This window comes from Spea bombifrons, chromosome 9, assembly GCF_027358695.1.
Source record: "Spea bombifrons isolate aSpeBom1 chromosome 9, aSpeBom1.2.pri, whole genome shotgun sequence".
NCBI classification, from domain to species: domain Eukaryota; kingdom Metazoa; phylum Chordata; class Amphibia; order Anura; family Pelobatidae; genus Spea; species Spea bombifrons.
This window is the reverse complement of record NC_071095.1, coordinates 13,257,844-13,274,678: the sequence shown is the minus strand read 5'-3', so window position 1 is coordinate 13,274,678 and position 16,835 is coordinate 13,257,844. Positions and strand designations below refer to the sequence as shown.

The window sequence follows — 16,835 nt, the reverse complement described above, 5'->3', positions numbered from 1 at the left end:
GGGGTCCAGGCAGGAGCCTCACTGCCTTTTATTTATCCCCCATGTTTGCAGGTACTATGGTGGGGGATCATACCCGCCTGGAGTTCCATAACATCGAGACTGGGGTGATGACAGAAAAGCACTTCGCGTCGTCCGTCCCGTCCAGTTTTATTGGGCACCTTCAGAGTCTCATGTTCAACGGGCTTCTGTACATCGACCTGTGCAAGAACGGCGACATTGATTACTGCGAGCTGAAGGCGCGCTTCGGCATGCGCTCCATCATAGCAGACCCCGTCACCTTCAGGACCAAGGCCAGCTACCTGACGCTGTCCACCCTGCAGGCGTACACCTCCATGCACCTCTTCTTCCAGTTCAAGACCATCTCACCCGACGGCTTCATCCTCTTCAACAGCGGAGATGGCAACGACTTCATCGCGGTGGAGCTAGTAAAGGGGTATGAGGGCAGGGAGGCCGGTCCCAGGGGCAGGGAGGCCGGTCCCAGGGGCTGGTGGGGAAGAGCCATGCCCCGAAAGGCTTTATATAGATCAATGGATTTAGAAAGAGCCCAGTATAATGTTACCCCAACCCCCTGCTTGCCTGGTGTCCTTGTGTCCCGTGCTGCGTGGCCCTGGTAACTGTTTATATTATATACCGTGTTACCATTAGAGGTGGTTATTGTGCCCTGGGGGTGATTAAATGCCCCCTTCCAATCCCCTAATGGCTCCCATCTGATCCCAGGTACATCCACTATGTGTTTGATCTCGGGAACGGGCCCAACGTTATCAAAGGAAACAGCGACAGACCCCTCAACGACAACCAGTGGCACCACGTGGTCATCACACGAGACAACAGCAACACACACACGCTGAAGGTGGACACCAGGTCCGTGACCCAGGTCATCAACGGAGCCAAAAACCTGGACCTGAAGGGTAAGGGCAGACTGTCTGTTAACCCTCGGCATGCCAGGCCGCAGATTACGCACTGCTCACCTCTGGCATATAATAGGTTACGTTGCCTGCCGGATAAAGGGGTAAAAGAGTGTGAGGGCAGAGGCTATCGGGGTGACACAGGGGATAAGGCGGACACCATTCTGAGCATTAAAGGAACTTTGGGGTAACGCAGGGTGCTGGGGTGATGCTGGGGTCCGAGGTGGGGGTAATAGATCACATGTTACTTCTGTCTGCAGGGGATCTGTACATCGCTGGCCTGGCGCAGGGCATGTACAGCAGTTTGCCGAAGCTGGTGGCCTCTCGGGACGGATTCCAGGGCTGCTTGGCCTCTGTTGATCTAAACGGACGCCTGCCGGATCTGATCAGCGACGCTCTGCACCGCAGCGGGCAGATCGAGCGCGGATGTGAAGGTACAAACTCTTATAGCAGCGCCAGCCACGGCGAGAGAGCTGTCCATGTCTGGGACTCCATCCAGCCCCGTCTCATCGCCTCCATTCCACCCCCGCTGTCACCGCTGTCCCATTCATCCTCTCAGAGCGCATCGCACTGTCTCGCACTCCTCACCGCGGCTCTGTCCATCCGGCTGTCAGGCTAATCGGTCCCGGTACGGCCATCCCCGTCCCTCAGCCTCCCGGAGACCGGCCAGGAATTCACGAGGGTCCGGTTATTAACTAAGAGGTTTTAATAGATATTTTTATATTATCTGCTGATCTATAGCGAGCGAGTGAGGATAAAGTGACCTGACCATTCTGTGATATCTTCTCAGGGCATTATCACATGTGTAACCCACCCCCGCGGTGCCTGGGCATTATCACATGGGTAACCCGCCCCCGCGGTACCTAGGCATTATCACATGGGTAACCCTCCCCCACGGTGCCTGGGCATTATCACATGGGTAACCCGCCCCCACGGTACCTAGGCATTATCACATGGGTAACCCGCCCCCACGGTGCCTGGGCATTATCACATGGGTAACCCGCCCCCACGGTGCCTGGGCATTATCACATGGGTAACCCGCCCCCACGGTGCCTAGGCATTATCACATGGGTAACCCGCCCCTGCGGTGCCTGGGCATTATCACATGTGTAACCCGCCCCCGCGGTGCCTGGGCATTATCACATGTGTAACCCACCCCCGCGGTGCCTGGGCATTGTCACATGGGTAACCCGCCCCCCGCAGTGCTGGAGGATTACCGCACTGGTGCCAAATATACCTCACACCTCTGTTTGATGTTCATGAATAAATTCTCTTCCATCTGATTGCTTCGTGTCTTATTTGGGGTCTCAGTTCGTGGCAGGGGGTCGGATAGCGGGTAGTCATTTCCTTGCTCGGGTTTCTAAGCTGAGTAATGGGGTCGCTGGTGAATATTAATGAGTTAATCCATCCCATTCTCACATTGCCCATAATGCCTCACTATGTTCCTTTGTATAATGCCCACCTGTTTGCGAGGAGTGTGTATGTGTTGGTGTGTGTGTCAGTGTACACATGTAAAGTTGTCTGTGTATGTGTTCGCATGTATATGTTAGTGTGTCTTCCGCTCTGTGCTGGGGGCCAGTGGTCATTTATTCTGCCCCTCTCCAGGGTATCTTTTCCAACATTATCCCGTGCATGGCCGCTGTCTCAATGTAGTTGCACCAGGTAACTGGTGGCTGAGAGTGACAGGAGTAGCTTGCCCTGCTACCCAAAAGGGTAACATTCAGGGTGGACTCAGGGGCAGGGAATAAAGTACCGTCCATTCCCAGGAGATGTGCCGTTTATCAGCCAGCAACGATATAGAAAGTGGCAAAAACGACCATGAATGTTTTAGAAACTATTGAAACGCTGTCCTTAAAGACAAAGTGGTTTGTGCATGAAACTGATCCTGCCACTAGAGGGCAGAGTATTTCTGTACAAACTGAGATTTATTCACTCATTCTGTGTGAGGGGGGTCTGCAAATACCCTCTGTGTGTGTGTGGGGGGGGGTTTACTAATACCCTCTGTGTGTGAGGGGGGGTGTCTGCAAATACCCTCTGTGTGTGTGTGGGGGTCTACTAATACCCTCTGTGTGTGAGGGGGGTCTGCTAATACCCTCTGTGTGTGTGTGTGGGGTCTACTAATACCCTCTGTGTGTGAGGGGGGGGGTCTGCTAATACCCTCTTGTGTGAGCTTTGCTTGAGAGCGGGTTGCGTTTTACCCCTTCCTGCACTTGGCTGATCACCCCAGCTGGTTGTTGCCCCGGGCTGGTGTGCTTTCTGCTTGGCACCGGGGTTGTCTTTGTGTTTCGGGGTCCGCGGTTGGGGGAGGGGGGGGTGCTGAGCGGGGTCTGTGGTCTTCTTACTAACATCTGCTTTGTTTATCTTCTTTTGCTAACAAGACGCTTTGACCAAAGCTAATCTACAAGGTAGTCTGCTTATCTCCTAACCGGTGCCACCACCCGAGCCACGCCGCAGCCACGACCCTCTGCCAGAGACGGCATTGGGCAGACTGGCTGCTGGATTGGCTGCTCTGTGTCCTGAAAGCATGGCCCCCGGCCCCCGGCCCAACCGACTTCACAAACCCAGTAATCCAACTAGTAGCAGGTGACGTAACTGCTGAAGGTCCTCACCCCAGAGGCGGTCGCTGGAAGCATTCAGTATTAGGCGGCCGCCTTCTTCATAGCGTGGCCCAAAGCTGCCACTTTCCTCTTTATAGAGGGTTTCTGGCGCGGGGGCAGCTCCGGCAGAGTAAAGATGAATGTAAAGCCACAGCTGCGTGGCCATGCTTTCAGCCTGCACCCCGTCGCACCGCGTCCCACATGCCACCCCGTGTCCCGCATGCCACCCCGTGTCCCGCATGCCACCCATCCCTGCTGTGCCCGCTGTGTGCCTGCTGGGGGCAGAGTTGCTGTTTGCCTGATGCATGGTTTGCACAATGAAATATAACTGATGGTGCAGGTAAGTCGCCTCCCCGCAGGAGGCTTTATCACATGACTCAGTCTTGCCCGTGAGATGCATCCCTGTACCCACTACCGCCAACTTCATTAAGCATCTGACTGATGTCCATGTGGGAGTTTGGCTCTTCCCCCGGGAATATAATGGCCAGATAGGGGCACTTCTGCTTAACACGGTGTGGTTAGAGGTCCGTTGGGGGAGAGGGGCACAGGGACTTGGCAGGTATGGTATATATATGCACATTTTACATTCTGAAGGGATAGTCCTTAACTTGGCTTCCCGACCATGCGCCGATCACACTGCTCAGACTGGCCGCGGGTTTCCCTTACATGCGATTATATGAACGGGGGGCATTGGGGGGTTATACTGTGGGGTAAATCCAGTCATGTTTGTGCTGTAAACGTGCCCTAAGGTTTTTAGCTTTTTGTCAGGGGCCCCTAAACCGTCACGTGATTGACAGCTGATTCCCAGCAGGTTTGATCTGAGCACAAAACTCAGGGATCCAGAATGGCTGCCCGGTGACACGGGGGCCGACGCCGCGGCTAGTCCTTGCATGGCCAGTGCCGGTCCTCAGCCCCTGCATGGCTGTCAGTGTCGCATGCTGTGGTTTGGTGGCGGGCAGGTGATGGAACCAGACCCGGCACTCATCTTCTCCTCTACCTTTGGATTTTAGGTCCATCCACCACATGCCAGGAAGATTCCTGCGTGAACCAGGGGGTCTGCATACAGCAATGGGAGGGCTTCACGTGTGACTGCTCGATGACATCATACTCCGGAACACAGTGCAATGACCGTGAGTACAATGAGATACTATGTAACTGAACGTATCAGACAGGATTAGAGGGTAACGATGGGGGAAGAGACAATCCCTTCCGAAAAATTACTGCAGTTTTTTCTGAATACTGCACGCAGGGCAGCCGCCATATCCCTTCCGAAAAATTACTGCAGTTTTTTCTGAAGTAATACTGCACGCAGGGCAGCCGCCATATCCCTTCCGAAAAATTACTGCAGTTTTTTGGACATGAAAAACCAGAATACTGCACTTTTACTGCACATTTACTGCATTTGTACTTCACTGTACTGCAGTTTTACTGCAGTTTTACTGCAGTTATTTTTGTAAGGAAGTACAAATTCAATAAAGCTGCAGTACATTGAATTACAACTGTAGGTTTGCAATATACAAAAAAAAGTGCAGTAAATGTGCAGTAAAAGTGCAGGAAATGCGCAGTAAATGTGCAGTAAAAGTGCAGTATCGCAGTTTTTTCATCTCCAAAAAACTGCAGTCATTTTTCGGAAGGGATATGGCGGCTGCCCTGGGTGCTTTTGGTTTTGGGCTCCTTCAGGTGAGGGAATACAGAAAGGGGCAGTACGGGGGTAGTTGCGGTGACCAGAGCACTAGCAGCCCCAGGGCCGGCCCTGTGAATAACGGTGTCGATGAGAGCCGCGTTTGCCGTGGACACATCTCCGGTTGGCCGCTCGGTATGTTCTCAGTGATCCCACGAAGCTTCGTTAGGAATAAGACATTAATAAAGATTTATAGATGAACGGCGTGACCAGCGCAGAACAGGCACTTCTGGAGTGCGGACTCCTCCAAGCCCTCCAAACTCTAATCAAATATACAACTTCAGGTAACTTTTATGGGACCACCAGAGCAGGCAAGTCTTTCCGGAGCAATTGAGCCGATACCCGGCCAGAAGGGTTAATGGCAGGCTGTTTAGTGCATCACAAGAAGGTCATTAAACATGGAGAGGTTGTCTGTGGTCTCAAAGACCTGCTCTGCGGAGAGCTATCAATTATTTACGATGGTTAATGAAGACTCTCCTTGTGTCTAACCTCATCCCGCTCGCCTCGGCAGCACAAGGTGACTCCGTAACTCCCCTCACTCTTACCCCAACCCCCCTCTTCATACTGGCCCCTACCCCCTTCCGTGCACTTACCCCGTCCCACATGGCCTCACTGCACGCTGGACACAGCCTGTGGCTTTCCTGCGCTGGAACGTAGGCCAAAACTCCAGGACCCTCATCGGGCATCGATGGTCACATTCAGAGCTCTGAAACACAGGCTCTGTGCCTGAAAATGGCAAACATCTTTCCACGATACACGTACATCTCACATGTTGCTGACAGGCACACGCATGTCCCGTGGTATGTGTGATGCATAAGAAGGGGATCGATTACTGCTGCACGGCCCACATACTGCAGGGCGCAGCATACTGGTAAATAATGGCCGGTGTGGTCACCCTGCAACAATATATTGCCCAGGTCTGTAAGACTGAAAGAGGACCACAAGGTGGCGCCATGTGACTTATTTATGAAGGACCCTCCCGGTTATGGGGTTTGACATGGGCCGTAATGGCACCGCATGACCACAAGGCGGCGCCCTCTATTTTCTTTTTCAAATCCCATCTCCTATAGACATCTCTGCAGGCAGCGCATGACTGGGGGGTATCACTGGGGGTATCACTGGGAGGTATCACTGGGTAGTAAGGCTCTCTCCACCTAATGTATCGGTTTATTTTAGGCAGTCACTTCCAGTCTTGTCAGACCCCTTGATTAAATGTATTGTAAGAAGCACTGGGGGAGGTATTTCTGGGGTTATTACTGGGGGAGGTATTTCTGGGGTTATTACGGGGAGGTATCATTGGGGGAGGTATTTCTGGGGTTATTACTGGGGGAGGTATTTCTGGGGTTATTACTGGGGGAGGTATTTCTGGGGTTATTACTGGGGGAGGTATCATTGGGGGAGGTATTTCTGGGGTTATTACTGGGGGAGGTATTTCTGGGGTTATTACGGGGAGGTATCATTGGGGGAGGTATATCTGGGGTTATTACTGGGGGAGGTATTTCTGGGGTTATTACTGGGGGAGGTATTTCTGAGGTTATTACTGGGGAGGTATTTCTGGGGTTATTACTGGGGGAGGTATTTCTGGGGTTATTACGGGGAGGTATCATTGGGGGAGGTATTTCTGGGGTTATTAATGGGGGAGGTATTTCTGGGGTTATTACTGGGGGAGGTATTTCTGGGGTTATTACGGGGAGGTATCATTGGGGGAGGTATTTCTGGGGTTATTACTGGGGGAGGTATTTCTGGGGTTATTACGGGGAGGTATCATTGGGGGAGGTATTTCTGGGGTTATTACTGGAGGAGGTATTTCTGGGGTTATTACTGGGGGGAGGTATTTCTGGGGTTATTACTGGGGGGGTATTTCTGGGGTTATTACTGGGGGAGGTATTTCTGAGGTTATTACTGGGAAGTATCACTGGGGGAGGTATTTCTGGGGTGATTACTGGGGGGGGTATTACCTCCCATTAATAACCCCAGTATTAGTATTACTGGGGGGTATCACTGGGAGGCAGACGCTTCTAATTCGCAGTGTGTTTTCCCAGCAGATATGTAGAGAAAGAACACATTACCGACCCATCAAATAACAAATGTTTCTGTCCATGTTGTTTTGTGATGCGCTGCTTGTTACATCATACGCCTCGTACGCCTCATACGCCAGGTACCTGCAGCACCGTTTGCTCCAGGGGCCGGAGCTGCTAATTGGGTTCCCGCTGGCCGTGGGGCAATAAAGGTGTTAATTAGTTTCCAAGTCAGTTTGTAAATCCCTGGAAAGTTCTGGTATAACTTGATTTATGTGTTCCTTTTACACAAAGCTGTGGCAGTGAAGGGGTTGGGTTTTCTCTCATGTCTGGATAATTCCATATATAGTTACATAGTTACATATATATATATCTAGTTACACATAGTTACATATATATATAGTTACACATAGTTACATATATATATATATATATAGTTACACATAGTTACATACATATATATATATAGTTACACATAGTTACATATATATATAGTTACACATAGTTACATATATATATATATATATATATATATATATATATATATAGTTACACATAGTTACATACATATATATATATATAGTTACACATAGTTACATATATATATATATATATAGTTACACATAGTTACATATATATATAGTTACACAGTTACATATATATATATATAGTTACACATAGTTACATATATATATATATATAGTTACACATAGTTACATATATATATAGTTACATATATATATATAGTTACACATATATATATATAGTTACACATAGTTACATATATATATATATATATATATATAGTTACACACATATATATATAGTTACACATAGTTACATATATATATAGTTACACATAGTTACATATATATATATATATATATATATATAGTTACACATAGTTACATATATATATATATAGTTACACATAGTTACATATATATATATAGTTACACATAGTTACATATATATATATAGTTACACATAGTTACATATATATATATAGTTACACATAGTTACATATATATATATAGTAACACATAGTTACATATATATATATAGTTACACATAGTTACATATATATATATAGTTACACATAGTTACATATATATATATATATATAGTTACACAGTTACATAAGGTTGAAAAAATACCTAAGTCGACCAACCCTTCTACCAAACCTTCCTATTCTTGATCCAAAAGAAGGGAAAAACCCCTAAATAAGAGACTTCGAATTCTGCAATTGGGGGAAAAACATTTCTTCTCGACTCCAAGAGGCAATCAGATTTCTCGTTGGATCAAGAAGCTCAAATCTCCGGTCTCCATCCGTTGTATCAAGGTAATGCGTCAATATGTAAGAACAAAAAACGAAAGACCAAAAAATCATAGTGCTTTCCATACACGTTTGATTTGTATGCATTTATGGAAAGCACTATGATTTTTTGGTCTTTCGTTTTTTGTTCTTACATATTGACGCATTACTTTGATACAACGGATGGAGACCGAATTTGACAATTGGAAAGCAAATATAAGTATTATTGTTTTATATCTCCATTCCTACACTTTTTTGGTGAAATATTAATCATCACTTTCACATTTTGATTTATCAATAATTATTATTTTCTTCGGCGCAGAACTTTTCTATACTTCAAGTGTTTGCAGCATTATCTATAACGTTCACACAATATTGTATGATATTTAGCGCCTGATCATTATTCTAATTGTTATATAATGTATATCGGCCCCCACGTATATTTATATAATGTATATCGGCCCCCGCGTATATTTATATAATGTATATCGGCCCCCGCGTATATTTATATAATGTATATCGGCCCCCGCGTATATTTATATAATGTATATCGGCCCCGCGTATATTTATATAATGTATATCAGCCCCGCGTATATTTATATAATGTATATCGGCCCCGCGTATATTTATATAATGTATATCGGTCCCCTATATATTTATATAATGTATATCGGCCCCGCGTATATTTATATCATGTATATCGGCCCCGCGTATATATTTATATAATGTATATCAGCCCTGCATATATTTATATAATGTATATTGGCCCCGCGTATATTTATATAATGTATATCGGCCCCGCGTATATTTATATAATGTATATCGGCCCGCGTATAGTTATATAATGTATATCGGCTCTGCATATATTTATATAATATATATCGGCCCCGCGTATATTTATATAATGTATATCGGCCCCGCGTATATTTATATAATGTATATCGGCCCGCGTATAGTTATATAATGTATATCGGCTCTGCATATATTTATATAATGTATATCAGCCCTGCGTATATTTATATAATGTATATCGGCCCCGCGTATATTTACATAATGTATATCGGCCCCGCATATATTTATATAATGTATATCGGCCCCGCGTATATTTATATAATGTATATCGGCCCCGCATATATTTATATAATGTATATCGGCCCCGCGTATATTTATATAATGTATATCGGCCCCGCGTATATTTATATAATGTATATCGGCCCCGCGTATATTTATATAATGTATATCGGCCCTGCGTATATTTATATAATGTATATCGGCCCCGCGTATATTTATATAATGTATATCGGCCCCGCGTATATTTATATAATGTATATCGGCCCCGCGTATATTTATATAATGTATATCGGCCCCGCGTATATTTATATAATGTATATCGGCCCCGCGTATATTTATATAATGTATATCGGCCCCGCGTATATTTATATAATGTATATCGGCCCTGCATATATTTATATAATGTATATCGGCCCCGCATATATTTATATAATGTATATCGGCCCCGCGTATATTTAATTTATATTGGCCCCGCATATATTTATATAATGTATATCGGCCCCGCATATATTTATATAATGTATATCGGCCACGCATATATTTCTATAATGTATATCGGCCCCGCATATATTTATATAATGTATATCGGCCCGCATATATTTATATAATGTATATCGGCCCCCGCATATATTTATATAATGTATATCGGCCCTGCATATATTTATATAATGTATATCGGCCCGCATATATTTCTATAATGTATATCAGCCCGCATATATTTATATAATGTATATCGGCCCCGCATATATTTATATAATGTATATCGGCCTGCATATATTTATATAATGTATATCGGCCCCGCATATATTTATATAATGTATATCGGCCCCGCATATATTTCTATAATGTATATCAGCCCGCATATATTTATATAATGTATATCGACCCCGCATATATTTATATAATGTATATCGGCCCCGCGTATATTTATATAATGTATATCAGCCCGCATATATTTATATAATGTATATCGGCCCCGCATATATTTATATAATGTATATCCGCCCCGCATATATTTATATAATGTATATCGGCCCCGCATATATTTATATAATGTATATCGGCCCCGCGTATATCTATATAATGTATATCGGCCCCGAATATATTTATATAATGTATATCAGCCCCGCATATATTTATATAATGTATATCGGCCCCGCATATATTTATATAATGTATATCGGCCCCGCGTATATCTATATAATGTATATCGGCCCCGAATATATTTATATAATGTATATCAGCCCCGCATATATTTATATAATGTATATCGGCCCCGCATATATTTATATAATGTATATCGGCCCCGCGTATATCTATATAATGTATATCGGCCCCGAATATATTTATATAATGTATATCAGCCCCGCATATATTTATATAATGTATATCGGCCCTGCATATATTTATATAATGTATATCGGCCCTGCATATATTTATATAATGTATATCGGCCCCGCGTATATTTATATAATGTATATCGGCCCCGCGTATATTTATATAATGTATATCGGCCCTGCATATATTTATATAATGTATATCGGCCCTGCATATATTTATATAATGTATATCGGCCCGCATATATTTATATAATGTATATCGGCCCTGCATATATTTATATAATGTATATCGGCCCGCATATATTTATATAATGTATATCGGCCCTGCGTATATTTATATAATGTATATCGGCCCGCGTATAGTTATATAATGTATATCGGCTCTGCATATATTTATATAATGTATATCAGCCCTGCGTATATTTATATAATGTATATCGGCCCCGCGTATATTTACATAATGTATATCGGCCCCGCATATATTTATATAATGTATATCGCCCCCGCATATATTTATATAATGTATATCGGCCTGCATATATTTATATAATGTATATCAGCCCGCATATATTTATATAATGTATATCAGCCCGCATATATTTATATAATGTATATCGGCCCCGCATATATTTATATAATGTAAATATGTATCATAATGCTCTATATGACCTGGTCTGGGGCCTGGCATTGAGGGGATTAATTCTCTACCCTGTCTACACTGATACAGGCACGCTGTAATACGGGAACATACGTTATATCTGCACTGATACACAGGAACATACGTTATATCTGCACTGATACACGGGAACATACGTTATATCTGCACTGATACACAGGAACATACGTTATATCTGCAATAATACATGGGAACATACGCTATATCTGCAATAATACACGGGAACATACGCTATATCTGCTCTGATACAGGTACCATGTAATACAGGAACATACGTTATATCTGTGCTGATACACGGGAACATACGTTATATCTGCACTAATACACGGGAACATACGCTATACCTGCGCTGATACAGGTACCATCAGGCCCGGACTGGGACAAAAAATAGGCCCGGGCATTTAAGCCTGAGCAGCCCATATTTATTTATTTATTTATTTATTTATTGTTAAAGCCCACCTGTACCATCTTTGCATTTAATCATTCACACAAATCATTAACACATTCATTAATGCAGTCTCACAAATCATTCAAGCAATTCATCCACACATGAATTCATTAATTGTCATACGCATTCACACAATTCATCCACACATTTATTCATTCATTCTCATACGCATTCACACTACCCCTTCTCATCATCTTATCTGCCCCTTCTCACTATGTTCCCCCTTTTCACTATGTAACCCCCTTCCCCACTTCTCAATATGTACCGCCTCTATCTATCCCCTCTCCCCCTTTCTCACTACCTAACCCCCCTCGGCCCCTTCTCACTGCAGCCCCCTCCCTCACCCTACTTACCTTGTTGCCAGAGCAAGCAGCAACTGCGACCGCGCCTGTGGCAGGGCAGGATTGACTTAGGGGCTGATGGAGCTGCAGCTCCAGGCTAGTACCTTAAAATATGGCCGCATTAAGGCAGAGCCCCTTAAGCCCGCCGCAACTGCAACCGGGTCCGCCACTCTAAGGCAGAGCCGGCCTTAGGTGTTCTGGCGCCCTGTGCGGACTACTCCTCTGGTGCCCCCCCATCCCAAAAAAAGAAAGGAATAAAAACTTGTAACAAAACTCCCCTTTCTCACTATCTATCCCCCTGTATCACTATCTACCACCTCTGCCTCTTCTCACTGTTATCATTATATACTGAGGCAGACATTGACGGTGGTACAGCATAATACTTATCACTATATACTGAGGCAGAAATTGACGGTGGTACAGCATAACACCTACCACTATATACTGAGGCAGACAATGACGGTGGTACAGCATAACACCTATCACTATATACTGAGGCACACATTGACAGTGGTACAGCGTAATCCCTATCACTATACATTGAGCCAGACATTGACAATAGTGCAGCATAACACCAATCACTATATACTACGCCAAACATTGATGTGGTGTAGGCCTACCACTTCATTGTCTGGCTTAGTAGTAGGGATGCACCAAAACGAATTCTGGACTGAAACCGAAAATGCAGCATTTACCTGTCCGAAACCGAATATGACCTCCCCACACCATAAAAAAATCTAACACTTTTATTTAAAGTAAGTAACACACCAAAATAGGACAAAACAATTAAAAAACAATATTATATGTATATATATATGATTGTTAACAGCAATCACATTCCTATCATGCCCAGGCATACCCAGATTCCAGGATGTACTCGCAGACTTGGCATGATAGGAGTATGATTGCCCTATCTACCCCTTCTCACTCCCTTCTGCCCTATCTACCCCTTCTCACTCCCTTCTGCCCCATCTACCCCTTCTCACTCCCTTCTCCCCTATCTACCCCTTCTCACTCCCTTCTCCCTACCTACCCTCTTTCCCCCGTCTCACGCCCTTTTCCCTATCTACCCCCTCCTAACTATCTACCCTCTCCCTCTTTGAAGTTCACTTACCTTTCAGGAGTCCTGCGGTGGGGGTGCAAGGCCTCTGCCTCCCAGCTCTGCCACTGTATGGAACAGTATAGAGTGATGGGAGTTATGATGTACTTTTAGAGCATAATTAGATCATGAAAAAGACATTGGAAATGGTACAGCATAACACCCATCACTCTCACACACTTACCAATCCACACATATACCAATCCACACATACACTAATCCACACATATACACCAATCCACACACATATCCCAATCCACACGTATACCAATCCACACCTATACCAATCCACACATATATACCAATCCACACGTACATACCAATCCACACGTACACCAATCCAAACGTATACCAATCCACACGTATACCAATCCACACGTATACCAATCCACACGTATGCCAATCCACACGTATGCCAATCCACACGTATACCAATCCACACGTATACCAATCCACACATGCACCAATCCACACATATATACCAATCCACACGTTTACCAATCCACACACACATACCAATCCACACACATACCAATCCACACGTATGCCAATCCACACGTATGCCAATCCACACGTATGCCAATCCACACGTATACCAATTCACACATATATACCAATCCCCACATATATACCAATCCACACATACACCAATCCACACATACACCAATCCACACATATACACCAATCCACACATATATACCAATCCACACATATATATACCAATCCACACATATATACCAATCCACACATACACCAATCCACACATACACCAATCCACACATATATACCAATCCACTCTCACTGAATATTTTCCTACCTTTCCTCTCTTCTCCTTACAGCTCCTTTTCCTCCTCTTCGCTCCTCTTCTTCAGTTCTTCTCTGTCTTCTTCCGGTTCAGAGGGCAACAGCTGCTGTGCGCCGGGGTTTGTTGTCAGATCCCGGCGCACAGCAGCTGTTGCCGCGCAGATCACAAGGGAGCAGTATCGGAGGTCTTTAACAGACCTCCGGCTCCCTTGAGTGATTTTAAGCCGGGTTGAACCTGTCTTAAAATCACTCAAGGGAACCGGAGGTCTGTTAAAGACCTCCGATACCGCTCCCTTGCGAACCTGCTCCTCCAGCGGCGGACATTACTGTCCGTCTCTGGAGGGGTGCCGGGTGCCGCAAGTTGGCACCCCCTGATGAGCGGCACCCGGTGCGGACCGCCCCCCGCCCCCTAGAGTGTGACGCCCTGTGTGGTCGCACACCCCAAAGGCCGGTCCTGCTCTAAGGGGCCGGGAAGCCCCCACCAGGGCCGGCCTTAGGGGTCTGCGGCCGCACAGGGTTTAAATTAAAACATCGGGGTTTTTTTTTCAACTTTATTTAACATCCTCCATGTTAAATAAAGTTAAAAAAAACTTTATTTAACATGGAGGATGTTAAATAAAGTAAAAAAAAAAAAAACCCGATGTTTTAATTTATACCCTGTGCGGCCGCAGACACGTAAGGCCGGCCTTGGTGGGGACTTCCCGGCCCCTTAGAGTGGCGGACCCGGTAGGTAGGGTAGGGGCCTGGAGCTGCAGCGGCCCTTTCAATGCGGCCCTGCCGTGGCCCGGCCCACCGGGCAAATGCCCGGTGTGCCCGATGGCCAGTCCGGGCCTGGGTACCATGTAATACGGGAACATACGCTATATCTGCGCTGATACACGGGAACATACACTATACCTGCGCTGATACAGGTACCATGTAATACGGGAACATACGCTATATCTGCGCTGATACACGGGAACATACACCATATCTGCGCTGATACAGGCACCGTGTAACACGGGAACATACGCTATATCTGCACTGATACAGGCACCACGTAACACGGGAACATACATGTTGTGAATGCAAAGCGAAGGCTTTCTTGGAATTGTTGGAGGAGAGTCGGGCGTCCGCTCGTTACACGGGACGGCGGCACATCTGCCGGCTGCACCCTGGGGGCTGATCTGCAGCGAGATTGTCTTTTTATTTCGGGTTTACCTCCCGCCACGCCGCCTCAGCGAGTGATAAAGCGGTAATTGGCAATTTGCTTGTACAGACGGTAATGCGTGCGCGGCTGCGGGGCCCGGCCTTTTTATGGGTGATGTGGCAGATGTCGCCTCTTCGTCCTCCCGAGACGCCGGCAGGAAAAGGGGAATTCTTAATGGAATCCATAAAGACGAAGCCGTTTCCAGGTTCTTGCTGGGAATCCCTCCAGATAGACCCATTATACAGAGAACGGAATTAACAGTCTGCTCAGTGCTGTACACAGAAGAGCGCCGGCTCTGCGGCTCCCGGGGAGGAATTAATCTGCCTCATGGTTGTAGAACTAGGGGCAGAAGATGACTCCGTGGCTTGATGGATGTATGCGTGGTTTTCATGACCCCGTAGACGTGGCTTTGGGGGGCGGCTGTGTCTTCCAGGGGCAGTTTAAGGCTCTTGAGTTTTGGTGGGGTGCAGGGGGCATTGTGTTTTGGGGGCATTGTGTTTTGGGGGCCCGTCAGTAAGTTGTATCAGAAATTAATCCTTTATAGAATGTAATGCTGGGGTCGGCTCTTCGCTGGCCGCCATTATCCCAAACCCCCCTGTGATTTGTCCCAATAAAGTTTAAAAGCCCCAGCCCTCCCGGTGCAGCCGCCGACCGATCCCGTTAGCAGAGCCGGCAGCCGGCGACAGACTCTCTAACGAGATAAACATTCCATGAAGCTCCTCTCTGATTAATGCGCCACATCTGGCCCGTAAACCGCGCTCCGCACCCAGATGTGAGTCTTAATTACCGCTTCATAAACTCCTGAGAGCACCTTGAGATGTGAAGCCCGTTGTGCAATGCTCTGCACAGAGATACAGAGCCATTCTTTACAGAACCAGCTATGGCACAATGCTCTGCAGAGGGATACGGCGCAATGCTCTGCAGAGGGATACGGCAAAATGCTCTGCAGAGGGATACGGCAAAATGCTCTGCAGAGGGATACGGCGCAATGCTCTGCAGAGGGATACGGCGCAATGCTCTGCAGAGGGATACGGCAAAATGCCTCTGCCCTCTCTGCAGATGTGGGGATGTGCAATGCTCTGCAGTCTTTTAATCCATGCCAGGATTTAATGGTATCTTTACCCAGAAGCACATGCGATACACTAAACGAATGCCCCGTGATGATTCCAGGATGCTGGGTGCTTGCCCCATGAGCTTGCAGTCGAGGAGGATTTCTGGGGGTCCCGGAGAAACGTTTTTTTGGCAGACGCGGGATGAGACGTTGAAGTTCTGATTTACGGCTGGCGGGGCAGCGTTTTTGGGCGTCCTGCACCCTCCGCTCGTTCCCCGTATGATGAATGAGCTGACAGCA

At 45.9% G+C, this 16,835-nt stretch overlaps 1 protein-coding gene across 4 annotated transcripts in view; it reads left to right on the top strand.

Annotated features, from left to right (window-relative positions):
- The window catches only part of NRXN3 (neurexin 3), a 110,000-nt gene that overhangs the window by 51,215 nt on the left and 41,950 nt on the right, over positions 1 to 16,835 (top strand). For all 4 annotated transcript variants that reach the window (XM_053474686.1, XM_053474685.1, XM_053474687.1 and 1 more), the window contains exons 10-14: positions 52 to 433; positions 718 to 908; positions 1,166 to 1,339; positions 3,284 to 3,310; positions 4,513 to 4,632. In XM_053474686.1, coding sequence (XP_053330661.1) covers positions 52 to 433; positions 718 to 908; positions 1,166 to 1,339; positions 3,284 to 3,310; positions 4,513 to 4,632 — 894 coding nt within the window. The remainder of the gene's footprint in view (positions 1 to 51; positions 434 to 717; positions 909 to 1,165; positions 1,340 to 3,283; positions 3,311 to 4,512; positions 4,633 to 16,835) is intronic.